Here is a 13,882-nt window from a genome sequence, read left to right on the forward strand (position 1 = left end):
TGCTTACCCAATATTTTTTTTAATTTTACGCAATGTCGCATTTAAATAGCCGAATATGGGGTAAAAAAAATACACAGCAAACATGCATGTTCCCTTTCTACCCAATATTGGGTAAATTTTTGCTGTGTTTTTAGAGTGTATGATACGAAACTAGTGATTTGATAGAGATAATGTTCTCACAAAATATGTTTCCACTAATATCTAAGCTTTCTCAGATTGCAACTACATCTACTCTAACATATAATCATATATTTGTTATATTCATGACCAATATTATCTGGGACGATTGTGTTCCGACTTATCTGACCTCCCAATATGACCACCTCCGTTTCGTCATCCAATCATGGATTATTGGTCGTTGCAGACAGAAATAATAATATACAACAAAAATAAATTTACTAAATATATTTTAACTGCAAAGCAGCACTACGGTACTAGTTTTAAATAATTTCAAAAATTTAAAAATGAATGCAAAAAAAAAAATATATCTAGTAAAATATTAAAGGCATTTCTTAACAATGATATGACTTTAGAGTTGAGCTACAATGTCCCATTTCTTCTGTGTGTGTGATATGTTGTATAATAAAACCTTGAAAAAGAACACTTGAAAATCAGTTAGTGCTTTGAACAGGTAAACAGAACAGAAACACTGTAATAATCTTATTCCATATACTACAATTGGAGCTCAGATCAGAGAAATTAAACAATAATTTTTCAGTCACAGATATCTTGTATGCATGAATTTATTTTTTTCCCACTCTTCCTGAGTGTTTTTTTTTTTTATATCATCAAATATAACACACATCAAAGTTCATGATTTTTTCAACAAAACCTTTGTAATGTTAACCAAAGCATTACATATAATAGTTTGTTAAACAAAATTTTCTTCTGAATAGTCTGTATTTGTGTACCCCCTGGTATTAAGATAAACAGAAAATTACTGATGTGTTCAAACTTGTATTGAGCAAATATAGGGGAAACATAGGAAATTATGTAACTGCTATGTGAAACTCATTACAATCGCCTTTCAATAGGTAAAAGTGAGGCTACATTATATTAAAACCCATTATCTGTTGTTGTTTAGTTTTTAGTGGCGCTCTCATCCAAAAAATAACATATGCACCACTCAAAATTATATAATTATCTCACATTACTGTCATTATTTTATTTCTCAATAGATTAGTCCTTTCATAAACATGAGAGAGAGATTTTAAGAAAAATAAGGCTTTAGTTTGGGTGAAAGATATTTTGCTAGGGCATACAAGTTTTGATTCACTAAATACACACATAAAAGGTAACCTCCCTTTGCTATATGAGTCAAAATCTTGCCGATGCCCAGCTCAGTACATTGAGCCAAGTTGGATCGGTTCAGCAATCTAGGCAACTCAGAAGCCACTTGGAGGTGCATACAAGATACAGGTGCAAGATACCATGGATATGACTCAGAAAACTTGGTTTTCTGTACAAAAATATCAATAACATACGTGTATCATAAAGGTAAATCCATCAAAAAACAACTAAATCCATTTAGAGACATTGTCTGTGATTACACTTCCCTTTGGGATAATTAAATAATTATACATTTCATAGCAGATCCAATAAAATACATCAATTTCCTGTAATACCTTTACTTGTCAGCACTGACATTTCTCATTGTTCGTTCATTTTCAAGTTATGTCTTGTCACATTACTACTTTTTCCTCTCCATGTATAGAAATTCTTGAATTATTATTCAACATCATTACCAGATAAAATATTTATTTAAAAAAATGCTTGTATTTATCAAGATAAAAATGTTATACAAAATCAAAGACCCGTTACACTCTTGCTGATTATTCATGAAGGGTTCATGATAATGATACACCTGAGAGTATATATTTTCTTCATAAAAAATAATTTAACTAAAGAGCAATTTGATTTCAGAAAAATGACTCCACTCATCTTGGTGCTCTCCATTTCAACATTATTGAAAATATTGATAGAGAAAATTAATCTATAACGTTCAAGTGTCTTCATGGATTTAATCTAAGCATTTGACACCAATGATCACCAGATACAGTACATGTATTACCCCACACCCCCAAAAAAATCTATCCTAGTAATATAAAATATGTGGTCTTCCTTTTATTCATTTATTTTTTAATCATTGAATAGGAAAAAACATGTGGTAATTTAATGGTATCAATTCTAAATATCAAGAATTTTCAAGCACAATGCTGAAAATTTCATCAAAATCAGATGTAAAATAAGAAATTCATGAAATTAAAAAAAGTGCTTATTTTTACAAAAATAGTTACATGCACAACACAGTGAAATGTAAATGAGAGTCAATAATGCCATTCACTCAATCAGTATTTCACTATTATATTCACTTTTTTATTGTACAAATTTTATAATATTTATATTTTTGTCCATCTTTAGAAGACGGACATTCAATCTGCCTGAAACATCGCTGAACGACAAAACAGTGTAGCAGCAACTCCCATCTTTTAATGTCTTTTGGTCTGACACGCCGGGGCTTGAACTCCCGACCTCCTGGTTGTGAGACAGGCACTCTAATAGCTGAGCCAACACACCAGTTATATATCATCTATCACATATATCATATTCTAAAATTCTAAAAAAAGCAATGAGAAAAAAGTACAGAAAAAGATGCAGAGGAAGTGGAATCTACTTCAATATTTTGATTAGCATACATTTACACACAAAATAAAATTATAAATTGTATAAATGACATATAGGTCCAATTTTTTTTTTTTTGCACACACTTTTCTCATTTCATTAAAATGAAAAAAAAAACAGAATAAAATTATCCTGAAAAATTCTGCTCTATATTATTTGTTACGTCTTGCTTGTTTGCCTTCCTGTTCCACATCTCATGAGATGAGAAGCCGCATGGTATATGGAACAAGGATGTAAATAAATGATTTCATCTGTGTAGGCTACCTTTAAAATCTATTGATTATGTTCAGATTGCTTGTGGTGAATATTCTAAAGACAATTACCCTGCCAAAGTAGTCTACCTCTAATTTTGCCCCTGGTTTATGGAAGGGGGTCTAAATAAAGCTACCAACTTGATTTGTTATGAAAAAAGTTGTATCCTTTGTCTAAATGTCTTAAGATCTTTCCATATTATTGTTCAAAATCAAGACACTAGAACTCACAACTAGAGCGGGGGTTTCGGATTCCGGTGTCCCGGGTTCGCTTTCCAAATGGTGCGCTAGTGCCCTTTGGTAAGACATTTATCCTCATTACCAGGTCCCTCGGAGAGGACCTTAAGCCGTTGGTCCCCTGGTTGCTTGCTCACAGGCATTCGTGCTTTCTTAGCAGTCAGGTAAAAAACCTCGGTATAACAAATATAACAACTGCATCTCTGCAGTTTGTTATTAAATCTAGAAAAGGAATAATTCACTTCAAAGCGAAGCAGTCAATGCCCTACATATAAAGTGCGCATTGCCGTTGAGAATGATGCGCAATTAGTGGTGGGCAGTGCGGTGCTTGAATACGCTTACGTACACACCACGGAATACAGCCTCATATTCAGATATTTAAATCAGTACTTGGCATGAGCATAACGATGATCATTACAGTATACAAATAGCGAATAGGCATGAGTGCGATGGTGCGAGATTCCGCATGAGATGAAAGAAAGATGCTGAATAGAGCGTCCCTTTCTTTCACCAAATGTGAAACCTCGCACCATTGCACGAATAAGAATATTCGTTATTTGTGTTGTACAACGCCTCAGAATTTATCGAAAATATGAAAAAACAAGAGTTTTCCCCTGCAGTAATCTATGAAAAGGGAGCAAAAATATGGAAAGTAAAAAGCAAAATCCCACAAGTGCACATGACCTTGGGCAGCATTGCGCATTTAGCCAGCAGGTTTATACGCGTATTGCACCTTCATTTTTGCTGAGCGCAATTAATTAAATCGTATTGTGACGTCACCTCCTAAAGCCGTGCAACGGAACACTTTGGATGGCACGTCTTGTGTGTAACGGTACGAACGTTCGACATTCAGCCTCCCATTTGCTCGCGCACAACAAGCTATGTAGGCGTTGTACAATTAAAATACCAAACCTCAAACAGGTGGTACAGGCTTCTATTACCTGTTTGACCAAGATAGTGCAGTAAATATGGGATTGTTTCTCAGGCAAATTGACCAATCAAATTACAGAATTCATGAATACTAGGGCCCCTAGTTAATGAAATATGTCAATTTGCAATTTCAAGGAAAGAAATGGGGAGGGGGATGCTTGACACTCCCAATGTCTTCTTGTTCATGTATAATTGCTGAAGTGCAGTGGAGATTAAAGTTTAGATGCAGTTCTTGGAATCAGTTGTTCTTGTACAAGAGTAGCAGCATCCAATGCACAGCCCCAATGCAGGGTAATTCCACATCCACCGTGACCATAATTATGGACAATCTGTAAGGATTAAAAAAAAAGTGGTAGGAGAGTGAATGAAGTACTAGTATTCAAAGATAAAATGGAAAATAAAATGGATTCTTGAATGCACACGGTAGAATGTTATGCCTCCACCATTGCCAGACCAAGAGTATTATATATACCTAACTTATATAATGTAAAACAAAAAAAATGAAGAAAAAATATATGACCTTGTGACCCCGAAATCTACTCAGATCACCCTCACACAAATATGCATACATGAAGTAGGATCAAAGATGATCACTAAAAACATTGTTTTATTAATTGCAAAAAGGGATATTTTCACATATGGACAGTGAAATAAGACATAAAATCTCTAACAGTAGGCCTAAAAAATTAAATTGTCAGCACATTTTTCTTCCTTCATTCATAACTCTCAATAAGCAAATATCTAAACAAGCAGCTTTTTGTTACCAATCCTACATTTCATAACAGAAAAAATAATGAGGAATGCAGGAAAGTCTCTATGAGAAAAACATAGCATCATCTTAGCAGAATTGATTCCTGCTAATAATAAGACACGACACAGAATTAAAAAAAGTTTCCTTAATGGTATTGTACCTTAATCTTCTTTGAGCCATAGGTCAATGTTTCTGCTTCTACCCTCACTCCTTTAGAACGCTGTGGTCTCAGTCCAACCCAGTGTTTCTTGATCTTTGCACCCTGAAAAAACAAAAGAAACAATTTCAATGTTTAATCTACATTTTCAGTAAAAAATGAAGAAGGAAAAATCCTCTTGCACTTTATAATAAGAAATAAGAAATGTGTACACACTATTGTGCAAAATACATCTAGCAGCACCAACATATATAAGATCATATGCTCTAATGACAATTGCTCCTCCACTGATTTTTCTGAAGATATAAGGCGAGGGTTGTGGTAGCATTTTTGGTTCAGAATTATGCAAGATTAAGTTTAAAGCTCAGGTCAATGTTTGGCTTAACATGTTAATTTTTTTTAGTAGGAGCAATCGTCGCAGGAGCAAATGTTATAGAAAATTACATGTACCTGCCATGACGACATTCCCTATCCAAGATATGGCCTTATGAATAGGCCTATCCTAAAACCCCAAATTAGGTACATGAACAAGGGCCCTAAGCAAGCTAGCACCCTAATACTAGTGTCAAGTGTAAGAGCTCCATTGTGAAGATACTTACTACATTGTAAAAAAAAAGTTTTGTTCGTTCATCAGAGGGCTGAATTATTGTGCTGGGTGAGTGAAAAAAGTACACCTCACATATTAATGATTTAATGAAAGTCCTCGTGATGAACAAATAGATATTGTATAGTTCCATGACATTTGCTCTGGTGACAATTGCTCCACTACAAAATCCCCATACTTATTGAAAAACTAACATCAACCCTGAATTAAATAATACCCTACCCTATATAACCTCAACCCTTCATCTTAAATGAAATAAAGCCTGGAACAATTGTCAAAGGATCAAATGACATATCACCCTATTGTATACATGAATTCATGTCTTGATTTCTTCAAAGACTATTTCCCCCCATATATCCATACAAATTAAAAAGGATGAAATAGGAAATACCTTAAGACTTGGAATGACATTGCAGGCCCTCTCCCAGATTTGTTGAGCATCTTTTGGGTCTACCTCCGTGTCCCATCTCCCAAGCTGAGCTGTGCCCCCTACAGTGACATCATCTTGACTGTCAACAAAATTCAAAGGTTTCATGATTAATTTTCAAGATATACATATGAAACTTCAATTAGAGATATATTTCTTCTTTCAATATGCCAACTGAATCCTAAGCTACTGAATCCTAAATATTACATTATTGGCATTGTGAGCAGTTGTCTTTATGGTACACTTTATGATAACTAAATTGTATTCTAGCTGTACCGGTAAAACTAACGCCTAAATTCATGCACACAACTTGCAAGAGAGCCATCCTAAATGACTATAACAGCACACTTAAATCATGTAATCACCTGCAGAGTGCAATACTAAACGATCAAGCCTAAAAATATCACGCTCAAATCATGCAACTCATCCGCCGAGTGCCCATACTAAATGAGTAAGCCTATCTTATCAATCAAAGAAAGCCCTTACTAGTAAAGCCTGAAATAGAACATTTAAATCATGACAAGGAGCAGAAAGCAATATTATATTAGAGCCCAGACCTTTCAAAGAACATTTATATGGACCTGTCCCCAATCCATTACGATCATTAGAAAATGCACAGAGATGCCAGGTTAAAAAATCAGCTAAGCGTGAAAGTTTCTGTAACGCGGCATGAGATTACGTTCATTGTGTACAGTAAAATGTGTATGGGATAAACTGTGTGATTCATGCATGAGAAAGAGATTTGAGAGTCCCTAATGCAGGAGTCTGAGGCTTGACATGTCTGATGCATGATGCATGTTCTGCATAGCACATAATTTGGGGTAAAATTGTTGAATAGTTTGACTGCATGGAAAGCAACATACAATGAATATGACAAGAACATTTACATTATCGATGCTATGAGTCCACTGGGCCAGTGCCATGCAGCACCAGTTCGCGTCAATGCAAAGTGGGTGTGGCATCTAGTTCCGCCAATAAGGTGCCTAGTAATGTGCACTGGTTAAAACTGCCTCCCAACTGGCACGTGGTGGCAAGAAACGGCGCAAAAAAAATAATTGATTTTTGCTGCACCAAATTTAATTTTTGGCGCTATTACGCACCACCGTGCACCAGTTGGGAGGCAGTTTGAGCCACCGCACGCCACTAGACACCTTACTAGCGACACTAGGTGCCATTGCAGCTTTGCATGGACTCCTAGCAAGAAGAATTGGGACACTTTCACTAAAATTGTTATCTAGGAACCCCCCGCTCAATCAGTTTAAATGAAATTCAAAGAATGAGGATAACAAAGTGCAAACAAGATCAAAACAAAGAAATCAAAGAAAATTAAACCAATTAAATATTACCGGTATATGACATCTTAAAAAGTCAGGACAATGACAGCGATGTCACTAAAAACGGACTTAACTCTGACCCAACCGAAAATGAGGTCATGCAGACCCTCAATACAAGTTAGAATAAAATCTTGTGATAATTAATGGTTAAGATAGTGATCCTATAAAAGTCAAACTAATTGGAATGCTGTACCAGTAACTAAATTGTTGTTACATAATAACTTCATATATCCCAACCCCTTGACTAGCACAACAAATTTAACTAGAACTATCACTGAAGGTGATTAATACCCCCCCCCCCTCCGTATGCCGTTACCATGGCATGGCAACAGTTTCTAACACATGGCCGGAAAAAATATGTCTTGCCTAGTATTACCCCAAGACCAATGCGTGAGCTAAATATCATGAGAAGTGGTTAAAAACAGATGATGTAGTTCAAACCACATATGATATGTTGTTGTTACCATGGCAACACAATTTCCAACGCATAGAAAATATGTCCTGTGCATCTTTACCTCAGGACCAATGTGTGAGCCAAGTTTCATGAGAATTGGTTGAAAACTGATAAAGTGTATGAGCCGCAATATTTTTACCTAATTTGGGGCATATAATATGTTGTTACCATGGCAACTCGATTGGAACTAGAATGGAAATTGATTTAAAGTAGCCTATTTCGTGATGATAAGCTTACATGTACCAGATGCTCTTAATATGAAATTAATGAACATATTGTCCTAGGAGTCAAATCAATGAATGAAGCACTGACTGGGTATCCTGCATCATTCTATATTCAAGAAAATAAAGCAAATTAAGACACCGCCCCCCCCCCCACATTCTTTAACTTCAAATGTGTGTGGTTGTGCTTAATTTCTGGAATAGCAGTGTCACATCTCGGAGAGAAATTACAAAATTTATGACAAAAGTAATGACAGCGTTCCAGAATACTACCCCTGGAGTCTGATCGTATTAGGATGAATCCAATTTGGCCATTGTGAAAATATATCTAGGACGTGTGTGACAATGATCTACTGTTGTGAAACTATTATGGCTTTGGTCAGAATGATAATGCAGGACAGGGCTCCACACTAACCCTTTTTTTCTACTGGTCCAACCTATTCATGTCGGACCAGTAGATACCCAGTTTTTCAATTTTTTACTGGTCCGAACCTAAAATCTACTGGTCCCAAAAAATATAGAAAACATGAAAAAAAAAGGCGTGAGTTTATTTTGCTGTCCTTTCTTGTTACCCCCCCCCCCCCCAAAAAAAAATGAAGGAATGAATGAAAGACAAAAAGAAAGAAAGGAAGAAAGAATAAAAGAAAGGAAGGAAGGAAGAAAAAAGCAAAGGTAAAGAAAGGATAGATGTGAAGGAAGGAAAAAAAGAAAGAACTAAAGAAAGAAAGAAGGAAAGGAAGGAAAGAAAGAACAAAAATAAGAAAGATAGAACAAAAGAAAAAAAAGGAAGGAAAGAAAGAAAAAAGAAGGAAAGAAATGAAGCAAGCAATAAAGAAAGAAAAAAAAAGACAGAAAGTAATGAAAAAAGGAAAGAAAGAAGGAAAGAAGCAATAAAACAAGAAAGAAAGGGTAAAAGGAGAGATCGAAAGAAGGAAAAAAGAAAGAAAGACAGAAAGAATAAAAGAAACGAAGGAAGAAAAAGGTAAAGAAAAAATGTGAAGGAAAAAAAACTGAAGAAGGAAAGGAAGGAAAGAAAGAACAAAAGAAAAAAAGGAATGAAGGAAAGAAATGAAGCAAGCAATATAGAAAGAAAGAACAAAAGACAAAGTAATGAAAGAAAGAAGGAAAGAAGCAATAAAAAAAATAAAAAAAGGGTCAAAGGAGAGATGGAAAGAAGGAAAACAGAAAGAAAGAATTAAAAGAAGGAAGAAATCAAGAAAAGGGAAAATGATAGAAGGAAAAAAGAATGAAGGAAAGAAATAAAGAAGGAAGGAAGCAATATAAAAAAAAAAGAATAGATGAAAGGAAGAACAAAAAGAAAGACCGAATTTCAAAGAAAGAAAGAACGACAGAAGAAAAGGAAGCAAGCAGTAAAAAAAGAAAGAAAGAAAAGGTAAAAGGATAGATGGAACAAAGGGGAAAAAGAAAGAACAAAAGACAGAAAGAAGAAAGGAAGGAATGAAAGAGAGAAAGGGCTGAAAGAAGGAAGAAATAAAAACAAAGGGTAAAGAAAGGATGCAAGGAATGATCCAAGAAAGAAACAAAGAAAGTAACAAAGAATTAAGGAAAGAAAGAGAAAAAGAAAGAAGGAAAGAAAGAAAGAAGAGATAAATATAGGATGGATGGACTCAAGAATTAAAGAAAGAAGGAAATCAAAAAAGAAAGAAAAAGCATTAGAAATAGAGAAAAATATTAAAAGGACAGAAAGAATGAAAGAACGAAAGACAAAGAAAAAGGGAAAATAAAAAAAAAGACAGTAACAAAAAATTAAAGAAGAGAAAGAAACAAAGAAAGATTGAAAAGAAAGAAGGAAAGAAAGATTGAAAGAAAACAAAGGAAGAAAGCTAAAACTATCATCATAAATAAATTATCAGTTTCTTTTTGGCTCAATTAAGATATATAGCTACGAAAGAAACCAAGTGTATCAACACACACACAAATGCATATGTGGGGCTATCATGCATGTATTCAGACGATATCACTCAAAACCCGATCTCTTTGAACTAAAGCAAAAGTGAAAATTTCTCCTTTTACTGCTTACAAATGACAAAGTTACCCCAATTTTTAGGAAATATGGACATTATAAGAGCTTTTCATTAGTGTGAATGTGAATTTTTACAGTTCTGTGAGCGATTTCTGCCAGAGGTTAGCCAAGTTTCGTTCGAGCAGCCAGTAGAAAATTTACCATGTGGGCTGTGTGGCTGAGCTAGCTAGCCATATGCACTGTATGTTACCCTATTAAAAATTGCATGCGATTCATTCTGTGTGTGAATGCCAGAATTTAACGGGAGGAAAATGGTTTGCAATTTGAGTCATGGAATATTTTTTATATTTATGTTGGACTAGCGAATTTGACAATTTCTGGAAAAGTTACTGGCCCAACAATGGTTTTTATTACTGTTTATGTCGGATCCATAAATCTTGCTATTTTTGGAAAAATTACTGGCCCAACAATGATATCTTTTACTGGTCATGTCGGACCAGTAAATCTTGCTATTTCTGAAAATCTACTGGCCTGACAGTGATTTTTACCGGTCTGGGACCGTCGGACCGGCGCTAGTGTCTAATGGCATCAGAGATTTGCCTGAAATGGCAGAAAATGACATACGTAATCAATGGGGCTTCAAACTTCATTTCATTAAATCAAGCTTTATTTTATATGAATCAATTATGCCATTTTAGTGCATGAAATACAAATTTAGGTTAAAATCTGTAAATTATTTTTTTTAATTGAGGAATTCTGATCAAATGCATATTAGAAAAAAATATCAGTATAAAAATGTTTTGTAATGTTTTTTAAGTGTTTTTTTTTTTTTTTTTCTTATGGAAGTTTTTTTTTACTTTTTGTTTTTTATTATTATTTTTAATGGAATTATTATCAATAATTTTCCAATCATTAACAAAAAGTACGAATAATGATACAGATACAAATTTTGGCAAGAATTCACATTGGATTTATACATGAAATCATGTTTTTGAGCAATCCAGGGTCTGACATGCACTTGTGTAATATCATGACCGCATACCCAAGCATGCATCCCCAAAATAGTCTTGAACAATATGACGTGGCCCTGTCGTGTTATGGATTTATCATAGAAATTTTTGAGGGGGCTATTAAGGTCCACTGGGACTGTTAGTGTTAAGGTTTGCTAGCTGATTATCTTGTACTGTTTAAAATACTTTTCTTCATATTTACGAAGTGCAAAGTTTCACCTGTTTTCACGTGTACCTCAAGAGTACAATGTCAGTTTTAAAGACTGATTCTATTTAATATTATGATGCTTGCACAACACTTCAATTTCATTCAAGTACTACTATTACATGTATATTTGAGCTACATGTAATTTTGAATAGTGTTTCTTTCCCCCTCCAAAAAGTGAGCAGAACACTCAGATATGCTTGTTAAAATGACAATATTCTTATGGATTGATGTGCACATGGAGAAGGGGTAAAGAGAAAGAGGGGAAAAAGAGAAGTGTTGGGAAAGAGTTTTACTTAGAGAAGAAAATAATACACCACCAAAGAAATAAAAGTATAAAATAAGCATTCATCTAAAATCACATCCATGCAAATTTACAACACACGAGTCTATGCGGTGTTTTAAAACACGTTTTTCTGTTTAAAAAAAAAACGGTGTTTTAAAACACACCGTTAAAAACGTGCCAACCCTGAATTAATACCCTCAATGATTATATAATTTTCCTTTATTACATTTACGGTAAGAATTTTGGAGCTAAATCACCTAGAAAATTTAAATATTGCTGAAATTGATGTCACAGGGATGAAATAGCCCCACCCTATTTAAAGTATATTTTATCTTTTCTTCAAAGTAACATGGATGCAAGCATATCATCTGCGTTGTGCACGATAAGCGATGGATATGTCTACGCAGACACTGCTCTGTCGCATAATCGTCTTTAGATACACAAGACTAAAAATGATCTCAGATAAAACTTCATACTTTGAGAGATTTCATTTTTAAAGATGAAATATTTTAAAACCATAAAATGGCCTTAGAAATACTGCCCAAGGACTCCATACTCTGATTGCATGTGTAGAAATGTGGTTGAGCAAGTGCCACCCGGAGATTTTTATGACCGGTTTTAAATATATTGAAGAAAGCATAATTTCGGAAAAAGCAAGCATATGGATATGTCTAATTACTGATGAAAATAATAATAATAATAATAGCTGTATTTATAAAGTGCCTTTTGCCTGAGTATACAAAGCACTGCTATTATTACCCCGGCTTTAGCTCGAGCTCCCATCACCGGCGCTCAGTGCATGCAAGGAATTAATCCTGCCGGGTACCCATTCACCTCACCTGGGTCGAGTGCAGAGTAAACAGAGAGTTTCTCTAAAACAAAACAAGTGGAATGCCTCTGGCGGTCTCACCTGCATCACGCGATTCAATATAGCAGCAGTGCTGACTTTGAAAACTACTATAACTCGCACAAGATGTTCAGTGATACTTGGTTACTCTTATGTCCAAGTTTTATTAACTAGACCAATACACTTACAGAGATATGATGGTAATTCAACAAATACCCCCAACATGGCCAAAGTTCATTGACCTTACATGACCTTTGACCTTGAACATGTGACCTAAAACTTGCACAGGATGTTCAGTGATACTTGATTACTTTTATGTCCAAGTTTCATGAGTCAGATCCATAAACTTTCAAAGTTATGATGGTAATTCAACAGATATCCCCATTATAGCCAAAGTTCATTGACCTTTGACCTTGGTCATGTGACCTGAAATGTGCAGAGGATGTTCAGTGATACTTGATTACTCTTATGTCCAAGTTTTATGAACTAGACCAATACACTTACAGAGATATGATGGTAATTCAACAAATACCCCCAATTTGGCCAAAGTTCATTGACCCTAAATGACCTTTGACCATAATCATGTGACCTGAAACTTGCACAGGATGTTCAGTGATACTTGATTACTATTATGTCCAAGTTTCATGAATCAGATCCATAAATTTTCAAAGTTATGATGGTAATTCAACAGATACCCCCATTCGGCCAAAGTTCATTGACCCTAAATGACCTTTGACCTTGGTCATGTGACATGAAACTCAGGCAGGATGTTCAGTAATACTTGATTAACCTTATGGCCAAGTTTCATGAACTAGGTCCATATACTTTCTAAGTTATGCTGTCATTTCAAAAACCCTTCGGTTAAGATTTGGTGTTGACGCCGTCGGAAAAGCGAAGCCTATAGTCTCACTCTGCTATGCAGGTGAGACAAAAACTTACCGCACGAGTGTATGAGTATGTGACTCGCCAGTAGATTCTCTTGTTACTATATGTGAGCGACACATGTTCTCATGGTAAGACAACTACAGCATGAAAATGAAAACAATGGAGTTGCGTCGAGAACATTACATGCATAGTAGAAACAATACTGTCATGTACACATGGCAGGATTGAGCAATGGAACATTTCTGAATAATACAATGGCTTTGCATGAGCATGATCATATCATTCCCTTGTCTTGAAAATTTTTCAGGTTGTGTCAGTGTCCGCTCAAGAGAACAATCCAGGCTATTTTTTTTAATTTATGGGGGGCTTCAAGTTACAACCTACTGAATAAATCAGCAACAGTTTTAAAATGGCAGTGAATGGGAATTTTTCGGGGCTCCTTCTATTCCAGGGCCCTTTTGAGCATTTTTGAGGCGAACCCCCCCCCCCCCCCCCCGAGCCCCACCATGTATTTTTTCCTTGGAGCAATCACTGAAAAGGGGTATTGGTGTAATATGTTTGTTGGGTTTATTGACGGTTGGTCAAATATCACTTGGTCTAATCTTCAGATGAACTAA

General features: G+C 35.1%; 1 protein-coding gene across 1 annotated transcript; it reads right to left on the reverse strand.

Annotated features, from left to right (window-relative positions):
- Nucleotides 1-727: 727 nt before the first annotated feature.
- LOC129269905 (D-amino-acid oxidase-like) lies at nt 728-13,422 on the reverse strand. The gene is made up of 4 exons (XM_064095369.1): nt 13,320-13,422; nt 6,004-6,121; nt 5,012-5,113; nt 728-4,429 (listed from the first exon to the last, which is right to left on the reverse strand). The coding sequence occupies exons 1-4, from the start codon at nt 13,382-13,384 to the stop codon at nt 4,313-4,315; spliced, it is 402 nt and encodes a 133-aa protein (XP_063951439.1). The 5' UTR covers nt 13,385-13,422; the 3' UTR covers nt 728-4,312.
- Nucleotides 13,423-13,882: the final 460 nt, after the last annotated feature.

Source organism: Lytechinus pictus, chromosome 2 (assembly GCF_037042905.1).
Source record: "Lytechinus pictus isolate F3 Inbred chromosome 2, Lp3.0, whole genome shotgun sequence".
NCBI lineage: Eukaryota > Metazoa > Echinodermata > Echinoidea > Temnopleuroida > Toxopneustidae > Lytechinus > Lytechinus pictus.

Excerpts from the sequence above, each read along its gene's own strand:
- LOC129269905 (XM_064095369.1), bottom strand. The coding sequence starts at position 13,384 with ATGTGTCGCTCACATATAGTAACAAGAGAATCTACTGGCGAGTCACAT. Across the intron at positions 6,122-13,319 it reads CATACTCATACACTCGTGCG|TCAAGATGATGTCACTGTAG; the intron begins GTAAGTTTTTGT and ends TTTTGTTGACAG. Across the intron at positions 4,430-5,011 it reads ATGGCTCAAAGAAGATTAAG|ATTGTCCATAATTATGGTCA; the intron begins GTACAATACCAT and ends TAATCCTTACAG.